Genomic DNA, 16,988 nt, shown 5'->3' on the forward strand with positions numbered 1-16,988 from the left:
GGGCTGGGGCACACACGCACAGGAGGCAGTGGGGGCAGTGGAGCGTGTGGGCGGCGGTGGGGGAGACGCTGGCGGTGCGGGCCTGCGGTGGCGGCCGGCCGCCGCGCAGGCCCCACTTGCGTCGCAATGCTAGCTGCGGGCATGCGCAACGGGCGCAGGGGCGGGGGCTGGGATGAGGCGCACTCGCACGGGCGGCGCCGCTGGTGGTGCGGGACCTGCGGGTCACGGCATGGCGACGTAATGATGATGGCGTGGCGAGGCAGCCGCATGTGATGGCGCGGCTGTATACAGTTCGATTCACTCGCATCCACTCGCTTGCTGTCAATTGAAATCGTGTCCGAGAAACGGGAGCGCCCACAGCCGCGGGGGGGAGGGCTGTTTTCGCCTGGCACGCGGGAGGGCCAGGAGCGGGGGCGAGGCAGCCGCCGCCGCCGCAGCTGCCCGAGCCGCAGCTGCCCGTGCTGCAACTGCTAGGCGACTTGGCAGCGGTGGCAGACCCAGGCGGCAATGGGACCAGTGGCGGCGCTGCTGGCGCTGCGGCAAGTGCGTACGGGCTGTGGGGCTGTGTGCGCGGATGTGGGCGCGGGCGCGGGCGTGGGCGCTGTGGGAGATGGCCGCAGCGCCGGCGGCCTTCGGGACCTGGTGACATGCACGCCTCCCTCCGCCGGGCCGCCCTGCGTCCGCCGACGTACGCTGCTGCTCTGCCGTTACCTGTCACCGCCCCCTCCCGCGCCTTCCTCCCCCGCCCCTGCGCCCGTTGCTCATGCCCGCAGCTAGCATTGCGACGCAAGTGGGGCCTGCGCGGCGGGCCCGGCGGCCGGCGGCCGGCCACCACCGCAGGCCCGCACCGCCAGCGTCTCCCCCACCGCCGCCCACACGCCCCACCGCCCTCATCCCCGCACCACCAGCGGCGCCGCCTGTGCGAGTGCGCCTCATCCCAGCCCCCGCCCCTGCGCCCGTTGCGCATGCCCGCAGCTAGCATTGCGACGCAAGTGGGGCCTGCGCGGCGGCCGGCCGCCACCGCAGGCCCGCACCGCCAGCGTCTCCCCCACCGCCGCCCACACGCCCCACTGCCCCCACTGCCTCCTGTGCGTGTGTGCCCCAGCCCAGGCCCCCTCCACACATCGCCTCCCACGACACCAGACGCCTTATGCTGCCCGCCTCGTGGCGGGCCGGCGCGCCTGACGGCGGAGCCGGCCCGAGCGAACAGTGCGCTCACACGCAGGCATGTGTGCGTGCCCTCACGCAGCTTAAGACCTTGCAGACGGCGCCCTCGCATATTTCTGACTGAGCTGACTGCGACAGCGACTGGTATCGTGCCACAGTCGCAGCGAGCTGGAAAGGTCACCTCGCTTGCCATGGTGGAATCAGCGAAAACGCGGTTGTTTCAAGCTCTGGGGAATCCGAATACTCTCAGCTTACATACGTGATGCTTCTGGGGAAGCGATTTGCGAATTCCAGTTGCGACTTGCAGATGGCGCAAGTTCAATTACGCGACGAGCGCGCGCGGGTGCTTGCTATGCTTCTACAAGGCTTGCAGGAGCTTCAGAATGTTGAAGGTAAACTGTTGGCGCGCTCGCTGCTTGCTTGCTGGTCAACGCAAGGGGAGCCGTACCAGATGGAAGCCGGGGGCGAAGACCCCCTTGCGGGACTGGGCAACGCGGGGGCTTCACAATCAACACACAGACAGACCATTATGCAGCATTACTGTATACTGTACTAAAAATAATGCTGCGTGATAACGGGCAGGCTCTAATTGGGGCATTGGCTTCCAATCCTGTAAAAAAGAAACCGAAGTGACAACTTTTAGTTCTTCACCCATTTTACACGCTGCATCGCCGCTCTGCTTACATGAACATGTATGTATCTGTACACTGAACACATAGAATCATGTTGCAAGGCCAAAGCCCCGCGGACACAGAAGTCGCTGTCATCGCCAGGCAGAGCTGAGGGAATTCACGGGGTGCGTCAAGGCCACTCACGAGGCTGACCCCATATATAAGGGCGTCATAATGAGCCCTGCTACTGTATAGTCATACAAGCACGCCGAGCCCATCACAAACCCTACTCGGACTTGCTCCGCACCAGCTTCTCCGCACTGCTTCGACACCAACCTTGCAGAATGCGTACCGCAATCCTCGCCCCATCCCACGGCCCTGCCTCCTCCTTCCAGCAACGCACAAATTCGGTGCACACGCGGACTGTACTCGCGCACGGCGCTGCGGGGTCGGCGAATCGCTCCTCTGCACCATCGGCATCGACGACCCCCTCGGCCTCATCCGCGCTGGATGCAACCCAACCCATCATCCGGACGCTGAAGGAGTGCGACACTGGAGCCATCACGCGCGCGTCGGTGTGCTTTGGCCGGGTGAGCCAGTTGTCCGTTGGAGGCGTGTGCCAGCCATCCTTCAATTTCACGCGCACGCACTGTCCTGTAAGCCACCTACCGACGCTTACCTCTTCTCCCCTTCCGTGTCCCCATCTCCCTTCCCACAACCCAGTCGATGCGGACCGACCCCACCATGACCTACGTCACCGGGGGCCGCTGCCCGGAGCGCGTGGGGGCGCTGTTCGAGCAGGTGGCAACCATGTGCATGCGCGGTGCCCGCGACCCCGCCACCACCTGGCTGCTGGAGACGCCCCGCAGCGGCGGCGACAGCGACAGTGCGGATGTGGTGTGCATCGCATGTGAGTGAAGCATCGTGATGATATAAGCCTCAAGTAAGGTTGTGGTCAGGGCCTCAGGGGCTGGGCGGGTGGTGCCGTCTGGGTGTTCATCACCCCGGCTCATCATTCATGTACCGCAGTCATGTGCAAGGCCACATGCCGCCGTGCACCATGTATGCTATGTCTTGGCGCTCGTCAGTCACTCATGCATCCCCACTTTCCCTCCCACGCATGCACGCAGGCGAGTACCCGGCGGCCTACCCCAGCGACTGGGAGCTGCTGCGCGCCGGGCTGCTGCGTGTGCTGCTGGCCTGCCCGGGCTGGGGCGTGCTGCGCGCGCTGATGAACATGCTGGACCAGTTCAACGCCACCAAGGCGCAGTTCAACAAGGTGAGGGCGCAGGATTAACACCAGCCTGAAAGTAACGAATGAAACCATAGAGTTGGCACGGCAGCTTAAGGCCAAGGTGAAGTGGAAGTACGCAGAGTACGCTGTTGCCTTGCAGGCCGTTTTACCTAATGCCTGACAACCCTGCTGGCCCTCACGCACGCTCACAGGAGCACGGCGATTTCCTGTACATTGCGTGCTTTGGCACTGCCCCGGAGCAGCAGGGCCGCGGGCTGGGCTCACAGCTGATGCGGCGGGTGCTGCAGCACGCAGACGCCAAAGACCTGTGAGTTTGTACCGAGCCGTCGAAGGCTTGCTTGGCTTGGGAGTGACCTACTGGCCAAATGAAAGTGCTTACCGCTGGCACCTCGCAAACGCGGACGTAATCACGCGCACGCCGTGCTGCCCCTTCCCCACGCGCCTGGCCTCATCCCACGCCCCGCACCCTCCTGCCGCCCCCTGCCCTCATCAGGCCCGTCTACCTGGAGGCCAGTGGCGCCGCGTCGGCGGCGTTCTACCGCCGCCACGGATTCCAGGACATTAAGCAGGTCCGGGCCAGCCCCGGCGCCCCAGACCTCATCATCATGGCCCGGCCCCGCGCCTCGCAGCTGCAGCAGCACGGCCAGCAGCAGTAGTGCTCCAGCAGGGCAAGTAAAAGGGTGACCTTTTGGAAGGGGAGGAAGGGCAACAGGCGGCGTGTAGCATGGGCAGGAGAGGAGCAAGGCTAACGATCGGGATGGGCTGGCTGCGACAAGTGCAGAGGAACTTGCAGCACATTGCTGCAAGTAATTATGATAGGGGCTAGACTTCTGAGGCTGTGCGCTGCATGTCAGCATGGGTTCCGCATTCTGAGGCCTGTTGAGGAGAGAGCCAGAGAGGATTGTGGCATGCAAAACATAGTTTGGAACATACGGTATGTGGAGCACTATGCGTGGAAGTGTTTAACTTTTGCGTGTACGCGTGAATGGAAGCCGCTTGGTGATCTTGTACATACGGCTTTGCACGGGCGACTACGCGGGGGGAGAGCATGAAAAGTGATATGTCTGCGGGGTTACAGGTACGGTTACAGTACGGGTGTCGTGCATCAATGAACAAGCATCAAATTTGACAGGGACACGCGCCAATGTGTGGGCGTGTCAGCGTGTGGCGGCCAGTTGCAATTGCGATGCGGGCTAAAACGGGCGGAAGCGTGATGTAGATAGTTAGCGGGCGCCAACGTGGCATCCAGAAGACCAGGACTGATCAGAATGGCACGGGATGTAACCCACGCGCGCAAGCTTTTCGCCCAAGCTTTTTGCCACTTCATGCCCTGATTGTTACCCCTGAGGCCCAGCCTCATCGCCAGCTCGTGCCGCCAGCCTGCCAGTCCGACAGAGCTCACACACACCGCTGCACCCAGGTTGCAGCGATGAGCTGTTCCTATGCCGTGTTACCTCAAAGCGGACGATAAACGCTTTGTATGATAGCGTTAGAAGCAGCATCACCACCAAACACTTGAGGACTGACCTTTGGCGAGTTGGCTCTGACGGGGCTCTGCTGGGCTCTGTCACTTTCTGTTTCCCGTCTCCGCGTTCCTGCACTCTGCCGGCGCACGGTTCTGCATCCTCACGAGGGTCTCACAGGTCTTACATCGGGCACATCGTAGTAGGTTATGCTTCCAATTGCGATGATCCGGTCGACCATGCGGTCCATCCTCATTTACCCTACCAAGCCCAGCATTGTGTCCCCGACGGAGATAACGCACGGCATTGTGTTAGCAGTGATGCGCAGTGATTCCCCCTGAGCCATCACAGACCACCAGCAAGGTTCCCAACTTCGCACGCATTCTCCCCATGATCAATGTCTAGGCTCCGGCGCAATGGCACCGTTGTCACCTTCTACCTTTTGGTTCTAATACTGCCAGCGGCGCCCGCATATATAATACTGCAGCGGCTACCGCCGCCACCGCCGCTCGGGCACCTGCCTATGCACTGCCCGTGCCTCCTGCTGCAATAACTTCACCACTACGACCACACACCAGAAACGTCCGCACACCATGCACTAGGCCACACGCCTCACATGAACCACCGCACAAGCACATGAGCACGCGCACGCACGCGTTTCGGTCTCGTTCCGCCGTGACACATACCTGCACACGCACACATCAGCATCTACGGTCCTACAGCGCCGGCAGCCCGGTCCGCGGGTCCAGCTGCAGCGCCGCCGCCAGTTGCTTGGCGCGTGTGCTGCTGGCCGAAGCCCCCAGGATGTAGATCCAGCTGCCCGCATCCAGCTTGGACACACGGTCCGCGGCATTGCCCCGGCTGCCGCCGTTGGGCCGCCCCGTCACTCCCACCGATTTGGAGCGACCCTTGCCAGCTCCCACCGCACCGCCGCCGTTGCGGGCACGGGCGTACGGACTGCTGCTGGCCTCGTCTTCCGCCAGCAGCTCGGCAATGAGCGCGCGGCGGCCGCCAGCCGGCGGCTGCGCCGCCGCCGCCGCCGCAGGCGGCGGCGCCGTGGGCGCGTGCGCCAGCTGCCCCGCAACGGAGGCGTACAGGGCGTTGGCGGCGTCCGCTGAGGCCGGTGGCGCCGGCGCGGCGGGCCCGGCGAGGATGGATTTGCGGCCCCAGCCGCCACCGCCACTGCTGCCCGGCGGCGCAGATGAGGGCATGCCCGCCGTCACGGCGGCGGCGGCGAGCAGGCTGCCGCGGCCAAAGCCGCTGCCGCCGCCAGCCGCCGCCGCGCCGCCACCTGGCGACGAATCGGGCCCGTCGGAGAACTTGTTGAGGAGCGCGTTGCGGCCCCAGGCTCCCGCGCCGCTAACCGACGCGCCGACCGCAGGCGGTGCGCTGGAGGGCTGCGCACCCAGCATGGCAGACCTCCCGCCCCCGCCGCCTGTGGCCGCTCCCGCCCCACCGCCGCCGCCAGCTGTCAACGCGGCGCGCCCGCCGCCACCAGCACCGGCGGCGGCAGCCTCTGCCTGCTGCTTCGCCAGCGTCTCCCGGGCCTCACGCATGATCTCCTCATACTCGTCCGCGTCCAGCTGCGATAATCCGCCGTCGCTGTCGCCACCGGCTGTGCGCCCGCCCGCACCCTCACCCTCGTCCCCGTCCTCATCCGCAACCTCCTCCTCGCCCGCCTCGCCCTGGCCTTGCCTCCGCTGCTGCTCCTCCTCCTCGCCTGCCACCCCATCCTCCTCGACCACCCCATCATCGTCCTCTTCCCCATCGCCACCGCCACCATAGCCCTCCGTGTACGATCTCGACGTGTCCATTGCCGCCGGCGGGCTGCGCGGCTGCTGCTGCTGCTGCTGCTGCGACAGGTAGGCCTGCTGGAAGGCTCGGGCCTGCTGCGGCGGCACCTGGCCTTGGTGGATGAGCGTGTGCGACCCAGGGGACACCACGTCAGACCCGACGGGACTGTCGGTCATGTCAATGCTAGGAATGTTCTGCAGGCTCGCAGGGCCGCCCAACCCGCCAGAAGCAACCACGCCGTGGCCGACGGCGAGCGCCGGCGGCCGCCGCTGCTGGCCGTACCCGGCCGCCGGCGGGAACGCCGACGGCGCAGCGCCGCTGTTGCTGCCGGTGCTGGCGTATATCCCCACCGTCGCTTTCGTGCGGGTGGTGAAGGACTTGCTAGTGGGACTGGCGCCGTTGGCGGATGCCATGGCGGCTAGCTGCGCCGCTGCCGCGCCGGGCCCCGGCGGCGGCGGCAGCCCGCCCCAGTACTGCTTGGGCGGCGGCTGCCGAGCCTTCAACCTGTTCCGCTCCTGTGCTGACAAATTAACTATCTGACTCTTTATTGACATGATCGCCTCGTCAAAGCTCAGGCGCCGCGTCAAGCCGCCGCCGCGGCTGTTTGGCCGGCCGGGCGCGCCGCCACCGGGCCCGCCGCCGCCGCCGCCGCCGCCGCCCGTGCGCGGCGGCACGCTTGCCGGGCCGCCGCCAGCCAGCCGCGAGTTGCTGCTTCGCAGGTTGCTGCGGGACCGCCCCATCGTATTGCCGCCGCCGGGGCCGCCGCGCGTGGGCGTGAGCGCCGCCCCCCCGGGGCTGCCCGGCCCGCCCGGCCCCGCTCCCAGCAGGTGCTGCGGCACAGGGTTGAGCGGCGTGGAGGGCGTGGAGGGGCGGAAGAAATCCACGCCCCCGGGGCCATGGCTGCCGCCGCTGCCCGCGCTGCTGTGTAGGCTACCGGCGCGAAGCGCCGCCGGCCCTGGCCCCGACCCGCCGCCGCCGCCGCCGCCATGCTGTCCCGCCTGGTCAAAGGCGGTCGACGGCGTGCCAAGAAGCTGCGTTGCCCCCAGCAGGACGCCGCCGCCGCCGCCGCCGCCTTCCAAGCCCATGGCGGTGCCTGGCGGGCCGCCGCCGTCCGGGTGCAGCCGCTGCTGCAGCTCCGCCCGCAGCGCCCGCTCCATTTCCAGGGCGCGGCGGGTGGCCTCCAGCTCCTCCGTGAGCCGAGCCGCCTCGGGGCCGCCGCCGCCTTGGGCGCCGGCTGCGCCGCCGTTGCCCTCGGGCCCCTGGCCGTTGGCGTACTGGGAGAGCATGTTGCGCAGCCGCTGGATCTCGCGCTCCTGTGGGCATTGTTTTCCGGTAGAATCTTTTTGCAATCGCGACAAGCAAGCCAAAAGGATGGATATTCATGCAGTGCGTGCGTTGGCTAGCACCGCTGCGCCGGCCACACACCCCTGGCCTCCGCCCTCCGTCCTCCTGTGAGCCCGCAACAGCAGCTCCGTTCAATGGCGCCCAGCACGCGCACCCTCGCTGACGCCGCGCCCACTCCCTCACATTTATTGCCGGCGCCGCTCGCCCTGCTGCTCCACGACGCCTCGGACCCCTCCCATAAGTATTATCGGTTGCAGTTAACGCCTCTGCCTGTGCTCCGCAGTTTAGCTTGGTTTGGGCTGGTACTTACAATCCCCCGCCAGCCCCAAGGCCCCCACGCCCAGGCTCCCCAGCCAGGCCCCACAAGGCACCCATCCCGCCAGCCCACCTTGAGCGCCAGGATGGACCCCACGTCGCGCGAGGCATTGACCACGGGGTTGTTGGCAATGGCGCGCGCGCGGTCCGCAAAGCGCAGCGTGGAGCAGGACTCCTCGAACGCGTCCACGCTGCACGCAGAGTTAGGTGCAGACGTAAGCATGACATATGCACGGACTTGAGAGGGTGGTCGCAAGGGCTGTCGGTACCGATGGACAGGGGACGAGGCAGGAGCAAGGATGAGAACGCCAGGGTTGCGTCTTGCCGGTGCCTGCTGCCACCGCCATTTCCACCACCACCGAAGCATCACGGACAACGCACCTGGGCGACAGCGTTGCGAGGACCGTGGTGCGGCAGTTTCCTCCCAGCGAATCCTGCGGCACCAAAACATGCCCATGCACGTCAGGTCAAATGTGCCGAGGGATTAAAACCCCCCACCAAGCATGACCATTGAGCGAAACCCCACTCGCCATCCCACGCATTCTTCTTCTACGGCCCAGCCTGTCGTGTGTTTGCCTCCTCGTGTCTCTCGCTGTGAGCGTTGCCCTCAACCCCAACCCGCTCCCCGCCCGCCCACCCCACACGCCTACCTGCAGCAGGTGCGTCAGGCGTGAGTCGCGGTACGGCACGTGCGGCCGCCGCTCCGTGAGCGCGGCCACCACACTGCCCAGCGCCGACAACGAGCCGTTGATGGCGGTCATTTCGCTGATGCGCTCCTCGCCCATCAGGTCTGGCGCCCCGTCCCAGCCGCTGGCGTTGGTGTTCCAGCGCTCCGAGCCTGCGTGGGGAAGAGGCGGCCGTTCGTATGTGTGTATAAGTTGGTTGGGTCGGGTTGAGTTGGGTTGGGCTGCTTTCCCCGATCGCCTACCTCCTGCCACCCGTGCTCCCTCGCGCTACCGCTCGTGCGCCTACCCTCTGTCGCCCTTGTCCCCTCCCACTTGCGGTTCCTACTGGACGTCGGCACTTCATCATTCCGTTCTTCACATGAACATCTACCCCCTCTCCTACCCTCCCTCACCCGCGAGGTCAACGAAGTTGAGTTTGGAGCGTATGACTGTGCCGTCCGCGCCGCCGTTGGGCCACTGCTCCACCACCAGCTGCAGGATGGCGTGGCTGCGGCTGGAGGCCTGGTTCATCTCCGTGTGCCGCACCGCGCGGTTGCGGTTGCCTAAGGGGGCAGGCGAGGTCGTGTGAGGTGGCGCGGGGGGGGGGGTACATTCATGATTAGCTAAGGGGGGGCGGGGTTGGGCGGTGCGAGGAGGGGGTAGGGCTGCTACAAAGACAGGAGGTGAAGGCAAGGAGGTCAGGGGTAGTTCCGAGTCCTGGCGCAGCGCTTGGGGTAGGTGGCCCAAGACCAAGACTGCGAGTGGCGTGTGCCGACTGAGAGCTGGCGAAGTCAGGCCGCTTCCGCAGGCGTGCACTATCCCGTGTCCCACACCACAACCTTCAGCTCTCCTCATCCTCGTCCTCCCCCTCCACCTTCCCCTCCTCCTCCCCCTACACCTTCCCCTCCTCCTCCCCCCCCTCCTCCCCCTCCACCGCCTTCTCCCCCTCCTCCTCCCCCTCCCCCTCCTCCCCCTCCCCCTCCCTCTCCTCCTCCTCCTGCTCCTCCCCGTCCTCCACCACCTGCGCTGCCCCTCACCCTTGGCGATGAGCTGGTACACGGACTTGTAGCTCTTGACCTTGACGCACAGCAGATTGGGCACGTAGGTGTTGCCCTTGGCGTCCTCCCGCACATCCAGCAGCGCGCGCCTCTGGTTCACGTCGTTGGGGTCGCTGTGCGGGGAGGGGGATGCCAGGCATGCCAAGTGAGCTAGAAGGGGACGGGGGCGGCGGCGGTGCACGTACGGGCGGGGCGCAGGTGGCAGGTGGCATGCGGCTTGCAACGCGCCGTGTGTACCGTAACCCATTGTGCTGTCTCAATGTGGCATGGCCAGCATCCACGTCCATCGTGTCGCACACGCACACACGCCAGCCCATGGCCGCTGCCTTCTCCGCCTGCTCCCGCCCACGCCGGTGCCCTGCGGTCCCACCCCACCCTACCCCACCCCACCCCACACCGCCCCCGCACCGCCATGACCCGCCCCCTCCCCCCCACCCACCGTGTGCTGCTGGCCTTGTAGGGCTGCAACAGGTCGTGCAGGCGGTCGTTGTAGATCTCCATGTAGCTCACAACGATCTGGCGGGAAGGAGGGCGGGGCGGGGTCAGGGAGGCCGAACGAGGGAGGCGCAGGGAAAAGTGTGTTTCATTGCCGCCAGTTGACTGCACGGCACACGTGCGGCGTGTCTGCCGAGTGAGGCATGTCGGCCAGAATTACCGGTAAGCGGCACCCCGATTCTCACGCCTCAAGCCCTCTCCCCCCTCCGCACCTGTATGGCCGCCCCCTCCGCGTCCTGCTTGGCCTTGGCCTCGCGGAACAGCTCCTTGACGGCGCGCGGGATGATGCCCGGACCGCCCGCGCCGCCTGCGGAGGCGAGATGAGCGAGATGAGCGAGATGAGCGAGATGAGCGAGACCAGAGAGAGTCAGGACGTGCAGTTGTGCACCGGGCTCGTGGGGGTCGATGATTTGCCAAGTCCAGAACGTGCGCAGCAAGCCACAGGGCCTGCTGCCGTACGACGTCCTCGCCCGCCCTCACCGCCCAGCAGCGGTCCCAGAGGCAGCCCGCCCCACCCCTTGCGCACAAATGCGTCCCGCCGCTCCCGTCCAACAGTTGAAGCTCCTGTACAACACACCCTCCAGCCCCACCCGGCCGCCCCGCGCCCTGTCCGGCCCGCGGCTCAGAGTCGGCGCTCACCTGGCCGCGCCGCCGCCGCCGCCTGCGCCGCCGCCGCGTCCATTGAGGGGTCGTCGCCCATCATGGTGTAGGTCTTGCCCGTGCCCGTCTGGCCGCTGCAATTCGAGAGCAAGGACATGTGCATGTGGCGTAGTTGAGCGGGGTACTGGGGTGCTAGGTGGCCAGGGAAAGGAAAGCATTGGCCCTATGCCAGAACAGTCGGCAGCCCTCAACTCCTGTTGGTGACCTCCGGACCCTGTGATGCGAGGCGACGCCCTCGGCGCAAACCAAGCCCGCTGTTGAGCCCGCTGCAAAGCCCGCTGTCAGTCCCACTTGCTCAATACAAAAGCCCCGGCCGCACTCACTAGGCGAAGACGGTGCTGTTGTATCCCGCGAGCGCCAACGGCACGCAGTCGCGCACGCGCTCGTACACCTCCGCCTGCGCCGTGTCCTCCCCGAACACGCCGTGGTAGCGCCCGCTGAACTCCTGGGCGGCGTTGTACACCTTTATGTCGTACGGCTGCTTCACGTCAACACCCGAGTCAAACATCAGCTCGCGGGGGAGGGGCGGGCGCACGCGCACCAGCACCTGCACCCCCGAGGCCGAGCCCGCTGGTGGGGCGCTGGAGGCCCCAGCCGTGCGGCTGGGGCCGCTGTAGCTCGGCGGCATGCTGTGGCTGGGGTGTTGGCGCTGCTGCTGGCAAGATTTGGGCTGCTAGCGCGCAAGCTCTGCGCTGCAGTGAACCTCCAAAAGGGGTAACTTGCTGGGAGTCCGGGCTACGTGTGGTGACAAACCGCTCGCCGGCCGGCACAGAGCTCCAAGCGTTTGTAGATAATGTGCGTATCAGTTTCAAAGACCAGTCTCCAACAGTCTCCAGCGTGCGTGCAAAGCGTCGCCGCTCCGCGCCCTCGCCAAGCAAGGCCCAAGCAAGCGGGTCTGAACCTGCCTAGATCTTTCCTTAGCTAATTAAAGCTTGCTTTCCCAGACTGAGAATCATTTGCTCGAGGTCTTGCTGTGGGCCATTCCGCCGCGTGGTGCAAGCGGCTGGCATTCTGTAGTTATACCATTGATGTATCAACACATATTTGTTGCGATAAAGAGTTCACAAGCGCTTAAAGAAGCGCAGTGTCCGAGAGTTTACTGTTTAGCCTTCGATGTGTGCGAAACGCATCGTTCTTGTGAGCTTCGTATTCAATGTTCTACTGTACTTGCCAGCATCGCGTGCTAGCATCATAAGGGCCGCTCGCGGCACAGGTAGACGCTGACATACCCATCTGTTACGGCACGCCGGCACGCCGGCACCCTCTTTTCTTCAATTGGCCACCCGCTTGAACAGCCTTACTTGGTGCTCAAGCCTGACATAACCAAATCAACGCCCTGCTCACCCCTGACAACGCCAAACCCATGCTGGAACAAACCACACAGTCATAGAAGCCACGCCCCCACCAGAACCCAAAGCATGCGCCTGCGCCCCCCTATTTGCTCTTCTGGAACGCAGCCTCCTCGCCCGCCGCAAGCTTGCCAATGCAGTACTCCTCCATGAGCAGGAAGGTGGTGATGGGATGCTGCGGGCCGTACACGCCCTCCGTGGCGTCGGTGCCGACGTGCGCAAGGATGGACTCTCCGCCCGGGTGCTCGTCCACGTACTCCGTCACGTCGTACCTGCAGGTGCGGAATCGACACGCCGGGTGGCAGGGGGCATCGATAAGAAGCAGCACAAGTTGGATGGTGGCAGTATGCGCACTGGCCACATTGGCGAGCCGCAATGGCACGCTGTGCATGTCGCGCTGTGACGGCGCGCCTGATGCTGCCAACCAGGCAGTGGAGGGCCACCACGGCGACCTTCCATCAAGTCAATACACAATCGTGTCACTGCTCCTTGCCACGACGCTGGTCGATCAGGGATGGACATACTGAGGTGGGCTCAAGCAGGCATGGGCCGCCGCGGGTCAGGCTGTACGGCTGTACCGGCCTGTGCAGCTCCGCGGGCCCTCCAACTTGCGGATGACACGCCCGCCCTGCCCCCGTGTGCTGTGGCAATCGCACAAAGGACCATCCTCTATAGAGATTGAGGAAGTACGGGATAATCTCCGGCCCAACGCGCGTCTGTGACACGAACCCGCCAGCTGCACCCCGATACGTACACGCGCCACTCCTTGGTCTCCTTGTGCTGCACGATAATCCACGCATCGTCGCGGTTGTTGTGCTTGGCGACTTCCTCCACGGTGTGCACGCCGAACTCGCGCGGCTTTTTCGTCTTCTTAGGGTCGAGCTGCGCGACTTGCTGCTTGTAGTCGGCCAATTGCCGGGCAATTAGAACAGCTACCAGGACTACAGCAACTGCCACTACAATCAATAGTTGTGTAGGATCCATCTTGAAAGGAAGTGCAGGAAGGAGGCGCACAAGTGCGCGAAGGGCGGGAGCGATAAGTGACGCTCTGCGTGTTATCTTCTATTCATATACTATCTATCTAAATCTATTGCAGATGGAAGAGCCTACAGTGCTAATGCGATGCAATCGGGCATGCGACTTGCATCAGCGCTCTACCGCCCGGTTCCAAAAGTCATGTTTCTTGTTCACAGTGCTTCAAAAACTAATTTTTATTCAAACGAAACAATACTGGCATTCTCCTAAGTAAGCCCAGTTCCTGTGTATGCACAGGGTCTCGAGGCCTTTGGCCGGGCGCAGCGACAAGCGCATTGTCACCAACCGCACCTATAGTACTTACGTAGACTTTCTATGGATGAGTATTAGCTGAGAGCGGGGGCGTTTCTGCGGACCTAACTTCCGGGTGTTGCAACGTCACACAGGTGCATACAGCTTGCCACGCACCTCCTCAACCACGCGGCACCGGCAACCGCAATGAGCGGCGGTTCGTCAAGTGAGGACCCACACGGCGTTCAGCCAGCCCGATGGGCTGTTGGGCCGCCCGCTCCCAAGGCCATTGCCTGGCTTGCGCGCGCCACGAGCCTGTGAGTTGACAAGCCCCTGTGCGCGTGCAGCGTCGCTAATCGCCCGGTCCGCTGAACACCCCCTCCCCCCTGCCCTGCCCCTGTCGCTCCTGCCACCCCTGCAGTGCCATCCTCATCCTAATTGGGCACTGGTGGGTGCCGCTAGGTTGGTGCGCGGCTTACCTGGGCTGGTGCGGCTGCAGGCCGCATGTCCGATGGCAGTGCTTCAACAGGGGGGGATGCGCATGCCAACGGCATGGTGCAGAGCGAGTATGCAGCCTGCAATGCTGAGCGGGGCCAGACGCCAGGCACCACACGCTTTTATAAAGCAACGAAACATGATCCCGCATCAACCCTGTCATTGGTGTCGCCCATTACTGTCGCGCCGCATCGCGGCACCCGCACTCCGCAGGGTGCACGTAACGCTGGGCGGCGTGGGCCTGCACCCCCAGCCGCTGCCTGACGGCTCAGGGAACGACACCGGCAAGCTGTTCAACTGGCACCCCATCGTAAGCATACGCGGTTATGCATAAATGCCTGATGCCGTGGGCAGAAGTACGCATGCGGGGGCCAGGGGCACGACTTCTTAACTCAACAATTGGATGGCGTGCGCGCTGACGTGGCCTCCGGTCGGGCCCTGGTGGCTAGACATCCCCAACCAGCACCAGACCATGCCGCAGCTGCCAACCCAAGCACCCGTCGCCTGCCTCCTGTCCCGCACCTAATGAGCCTTCTGACGTCCTGCTCGCCTGACCTCGGTGCTGGCCCGCACGGTCTGGGGGCTGGCTATGGGTCATGGTTTCGCCGGGTTTTAAAACATCTACCCACCACCACCGCGCCCTCCCGCAGCTGATGACGCTGGGGTTCGCCGTGTTCATGGTGGAGGCGTTGCTCACCTACCAGGCGCCGCTGCTGGCGTCCCTGCCCAGGTGCGGGACGGCGGAAGGAGCTGAGCTCTGGCTTGGGTGTTGCAGCTATGGGCGCAGCCGGGTATGGCGCGAGGGAGCGCTTGAGGGCACGGGCAGTCTGCGGGAAGTCGGGAAGCGGGCGCACTATTCTGCCGCAAGCCACGGCATGGACAGGACGGGATAGGCAAAGCAACCAGGTGAGGACGGCCGGGTGTGCTTGCTCGTGCAGCGCCGATGCCTGACTCCACATCACAACACGCACCCTATGCGGCATGGCGACAGGGAGACACGCAAGCGCATCCACTGGGGCTGCCATTCGGCGGCTATCATCTGCCTGGCATTGGGGCTCATCGCGGTGCTGCAGTCACACCGGCTCAAGCTGCCCGTACCCATGCCCGACTGGTGCGTGGAAGTGTGAAAGTGTGGGGGGTTGGGCTGGTGTTTGCACCAGCAACGGCGTGCCAGGCGGGGCCACTGCGGGTGCTCCCGACATGCTCCGTCAACCCACACATAACGCGTTATGTGGAAAGGCAACAGTCAGCGGCCCGCCGGTTTGCGGCTCGTGACGCGCAGGTACTCGCCGCACAGTTACCTGGGCATCACGGCGCTGGTGCTGCTGGCCCTTCAGGCAAGTGGGCGGCGCCAGGCACTCGTAGCAACGGCCCCTTGCAGGCCGCCAGTCAGGGCTTCTGGCGGCGAGGCAGGGCTGCCTTCGTGCGCGCTGCACCCACGACTGAGCCTCCTGTGCTCCGACCAGACCCTGTGCCCTTCTCTGGGCACTGGGACTGCACGCGTAACTATGCGCTTCGCCCGCCTCGCCGCCACACAAACCTCCAGGCTGCACGCCCACACACCCTGTCCCGGCCCCACATTCGCTCTCGCTGATACCCGCCTGCAGTTTGTATTGGGCGCCTACGCCTACCTGTGGCCGCGGCTGTCGCTGCCTCAGCGCATGGCGCTGGGGCCGCTTCACCGCTACCTGGGAGCCGCCACCTGGCTGGCAGGGCTGGGCGCCATCGCCACCGGGCTACAGGAAAAGATCACCTTCATGCAGATGAGCAAGGTGGTCACGGGTGAGCGCACGCCGGCTGGCGGAGTGAGGGTTGCGGTGCGGCGGGAAATGCGGTGAGAATGCGATGCGACGGGAGGTGCCGAGAGGGCAGGCGTACCGCTGCGGGGTTGGCGCTTGGCCGCCTGATACGCTGCCTGACATGCTGGCACTGACGATGCAATGCAGGCGCGGCGCTGTACGGACCGGCTGTCCGGGTGCCGGCGGCGGTGCTGGTGCTGCTGGTGGTCCTGGCAGCTCTGGTGCTGTACTTCCAGGTGACAACGCGGGTGCTTGCGACCAAAGCATAGCTTGCCGCGCAGAAACGCGACCATTGCACCCGTGGATCCGACTCTCCTAGTGAAAGTGACTAAGATTTGGGTGGCGTGCTGTGTGCGCTTTATCGCAGGTGCCGCCGCCTGCCAAGCACGCGGGTGCGGTGGCGGTGGGCGCGGATGGGAGCGGTGCAGGTGGCGGCGCCGCCTCTACACAGGGCCTCCTGCGTGGCGGCGCGCCCGCATTGCCGGGTGATGAGGTGTACGAGGATGAGGAGGCCGCACGACACCGCGCCTACTAGTTCGGCTTCTGTGTGCGTGACGGTGGCGCCCAGAGTGCCCCAGGCGGTGTCTCAGGTCGCGGAGACGCCAGCGCATGGATGGTATGTTTGCGGAAGGGTGAGCGGTGTGGAGGACATGCGAGCAGTGGGCTCGGCCAGACTGCTCCGACGACGCTCACTCGGGTGCGTCACCTTGATGTACTCGGTGCATATTCATGCTATGGCATGTAAATACGCAAGCTGGGCCTTGAGCATACAGCGCTGACAGCGCTGACAGGTCAAGAGGCACCTTCTGCCTCACGGGCCACACAAGCAAGATGGCTGAGGGTTCAGGTGGGCCGTGGATGGAGGGTTGGACGGCCGAACGGGTGCGTCAGGGCTGGGCGCCATCGCCACCGACTGTACATAACTTCGACGAGCCTCGGAGCAGTGCTGCAAAGTATGATCGATGAGTTAAGGCCACACTTCAGCCGCTGGCTGGTGAGAAAAAAAGGTGCGGATGAGGGGCAGTCCTTGCGGGATAAGTCGGGACGTGGTTGGCAGTATCTGAGCTTAACGATAAAGAACGCAACGTTTAACTGCATGCACTGGGTGCGTACAGTTTACTCAGCGGAAATTATGTGTGTCAGTCAGCAGGTCGGGTTTCGCTGCTAGTTCGCCAATATGTCTTGCAAACAAATTCAATACAAACACGTGACTATTTCAATTTAAGGACTGTATGCAAACGCTTAGAAGCTC

At 64.7% G+C, this 16,988-nt stretch overlaps 4 protein-coding genes across 5 annotated transcripts; 2 read left to right on the forward strand and 2 right to left on the reverse strand.

Annotated features, from left to right (window-relative positions):
• The first annotated feature begins 1,287 nt into the window (after window positions 1-1,287).
• Window positions 1,288-4,329, forward strand: CHLRE_13g586450v5 (uncharacterized protein). Of its 2 annotated transcripts, XM_001693565.2 has the most exons (6): window positions 1,288-1,963; window positions 2,122-2,368; window positions 2,502-2,688; window positions 2,909-3,057; window positions 3,225-3,340; window positions 3,527-4,329. In XM_001693565.2, exons 2-6 carry the CDS (start codon window positions 2,123-2,125, stop codon window positions 3,687-3,689), a joined length of 861 nt encoding a protein of 286 aa, XP_001693617.1. In that variant the 5' UTR covers window positions 1,288-1,963; window position 2,122; the 3' UTR covers window positions 3,690-4,329. The 2 variants fall into 2 exon arrangements, with proteins under 2 accessions (XP_001693617.1, XP_042917647.1); XM_043069672.1 differs by having other exon boundaries at window positions 1,438-2,368.
• A 2-nt stretch (window positions 4,330-4,331) lies between these two features.
• CHLRE_13g586500v5 (uncharacterized protein) lies at window positions 4,332-11,787 on the reverse strand. Its single transcript, XM_043069673.1, has 10 exons — window positions 11,151-11,787; window positions 10,807-10,901; window positions 10,380-10,474; window positions 10,112-10,188; window positions 9,652-9,785; window positions 9,028-9,177; window positions 8,600-8,787; window positions 8,331-8,383; window positions 8,023-8,140; window positions 4,332-7,603 (listed from the first exon to the last, which is right to left on the reverse strand). The coding sequence occupies exons 1-10, from the start codon at window positions 11,453-11,455 to the stop codon at window positions 5,213-5,215; spliced, it is 3,606 nt and encodes a 1,201-aa protein (XP_042917648.1). The 5' UTR covers window positions 11,456-11,787; the 3' UTR covers window positions 4,332-5,212.
• Window positions 11,788-11,841: 54 nt separating this feature from the next.
• CHLRE_13g586550v5 (uncharacterized protein) lies at window positions 11,842-13,267 on the reverse strand. The gene is made up of 2 exons (XM_001693811.2): window positions 12,931-13,267; window positions 11,842-12,448 (listed from the first exon to the last, which is right to left on the reverse strand). The coding sequence occupies exons 1-2, from the start codon at window positions 13,158-13,160 to the stop codon at window positions 12,262-12,264; spliced, it is 417 nt and encodes a 138-aa protein (XP_001693863.1). The 5' UTR covers window positions 13,161-13,267; the 3' UTR covers window positions 11,842-12,261.
• Window positions 13,268-13,377: 110 nt separating this feature from the next.
• Window positions 13,378-16,969, forward strand: CHLRE_13g586600v5 (uncharacterized protein). Its single transcript, XM_043069674.1, has 10 exons — window positions 13,378-13,421; window positions 13,598-13,759; window positions 13,864-13,890; window positions 14,151-14,247; window positions 14,588-14,667; window positions 14,929-15,048; window positions 15,220-15,274; window positions 15,545-15,719; window positions 15,884-15,972; window positions 16,104-16,969. The coding sequence occupies exons 2-10, from the start codon at window positions 13,650-13,652 to the stop codon at window positions 16,269-16,271; spliced, it is 921 nt and encodes a 306-aa protein (XP_042917649.1). The 5' UTR covers window positions 13,378-13,421; window positions 13,598-13,649; the 3' UTR covers window positions 16,272-16,969.
• Window positions 16,970-16,988: the final 19 nt, after the last annotated feature.

This window comes from Chlamydomonas reinhardtii, chromosome 13, assembly GCF_000002595.2.
Source record: "Chlamydomonas reinhardtii strain CC-503 cw92 mt+ chromosome 13, whole genome shotgun sequence".
Taxonomy (NCBI): Eukaryota; Viridiplantae; Chlorophyta; class Chlorophyceae; order Chlamydomonadales; family Chlamydomonadaceae; genus Chlamydomonas; species Chlamydomonas reinhardtii.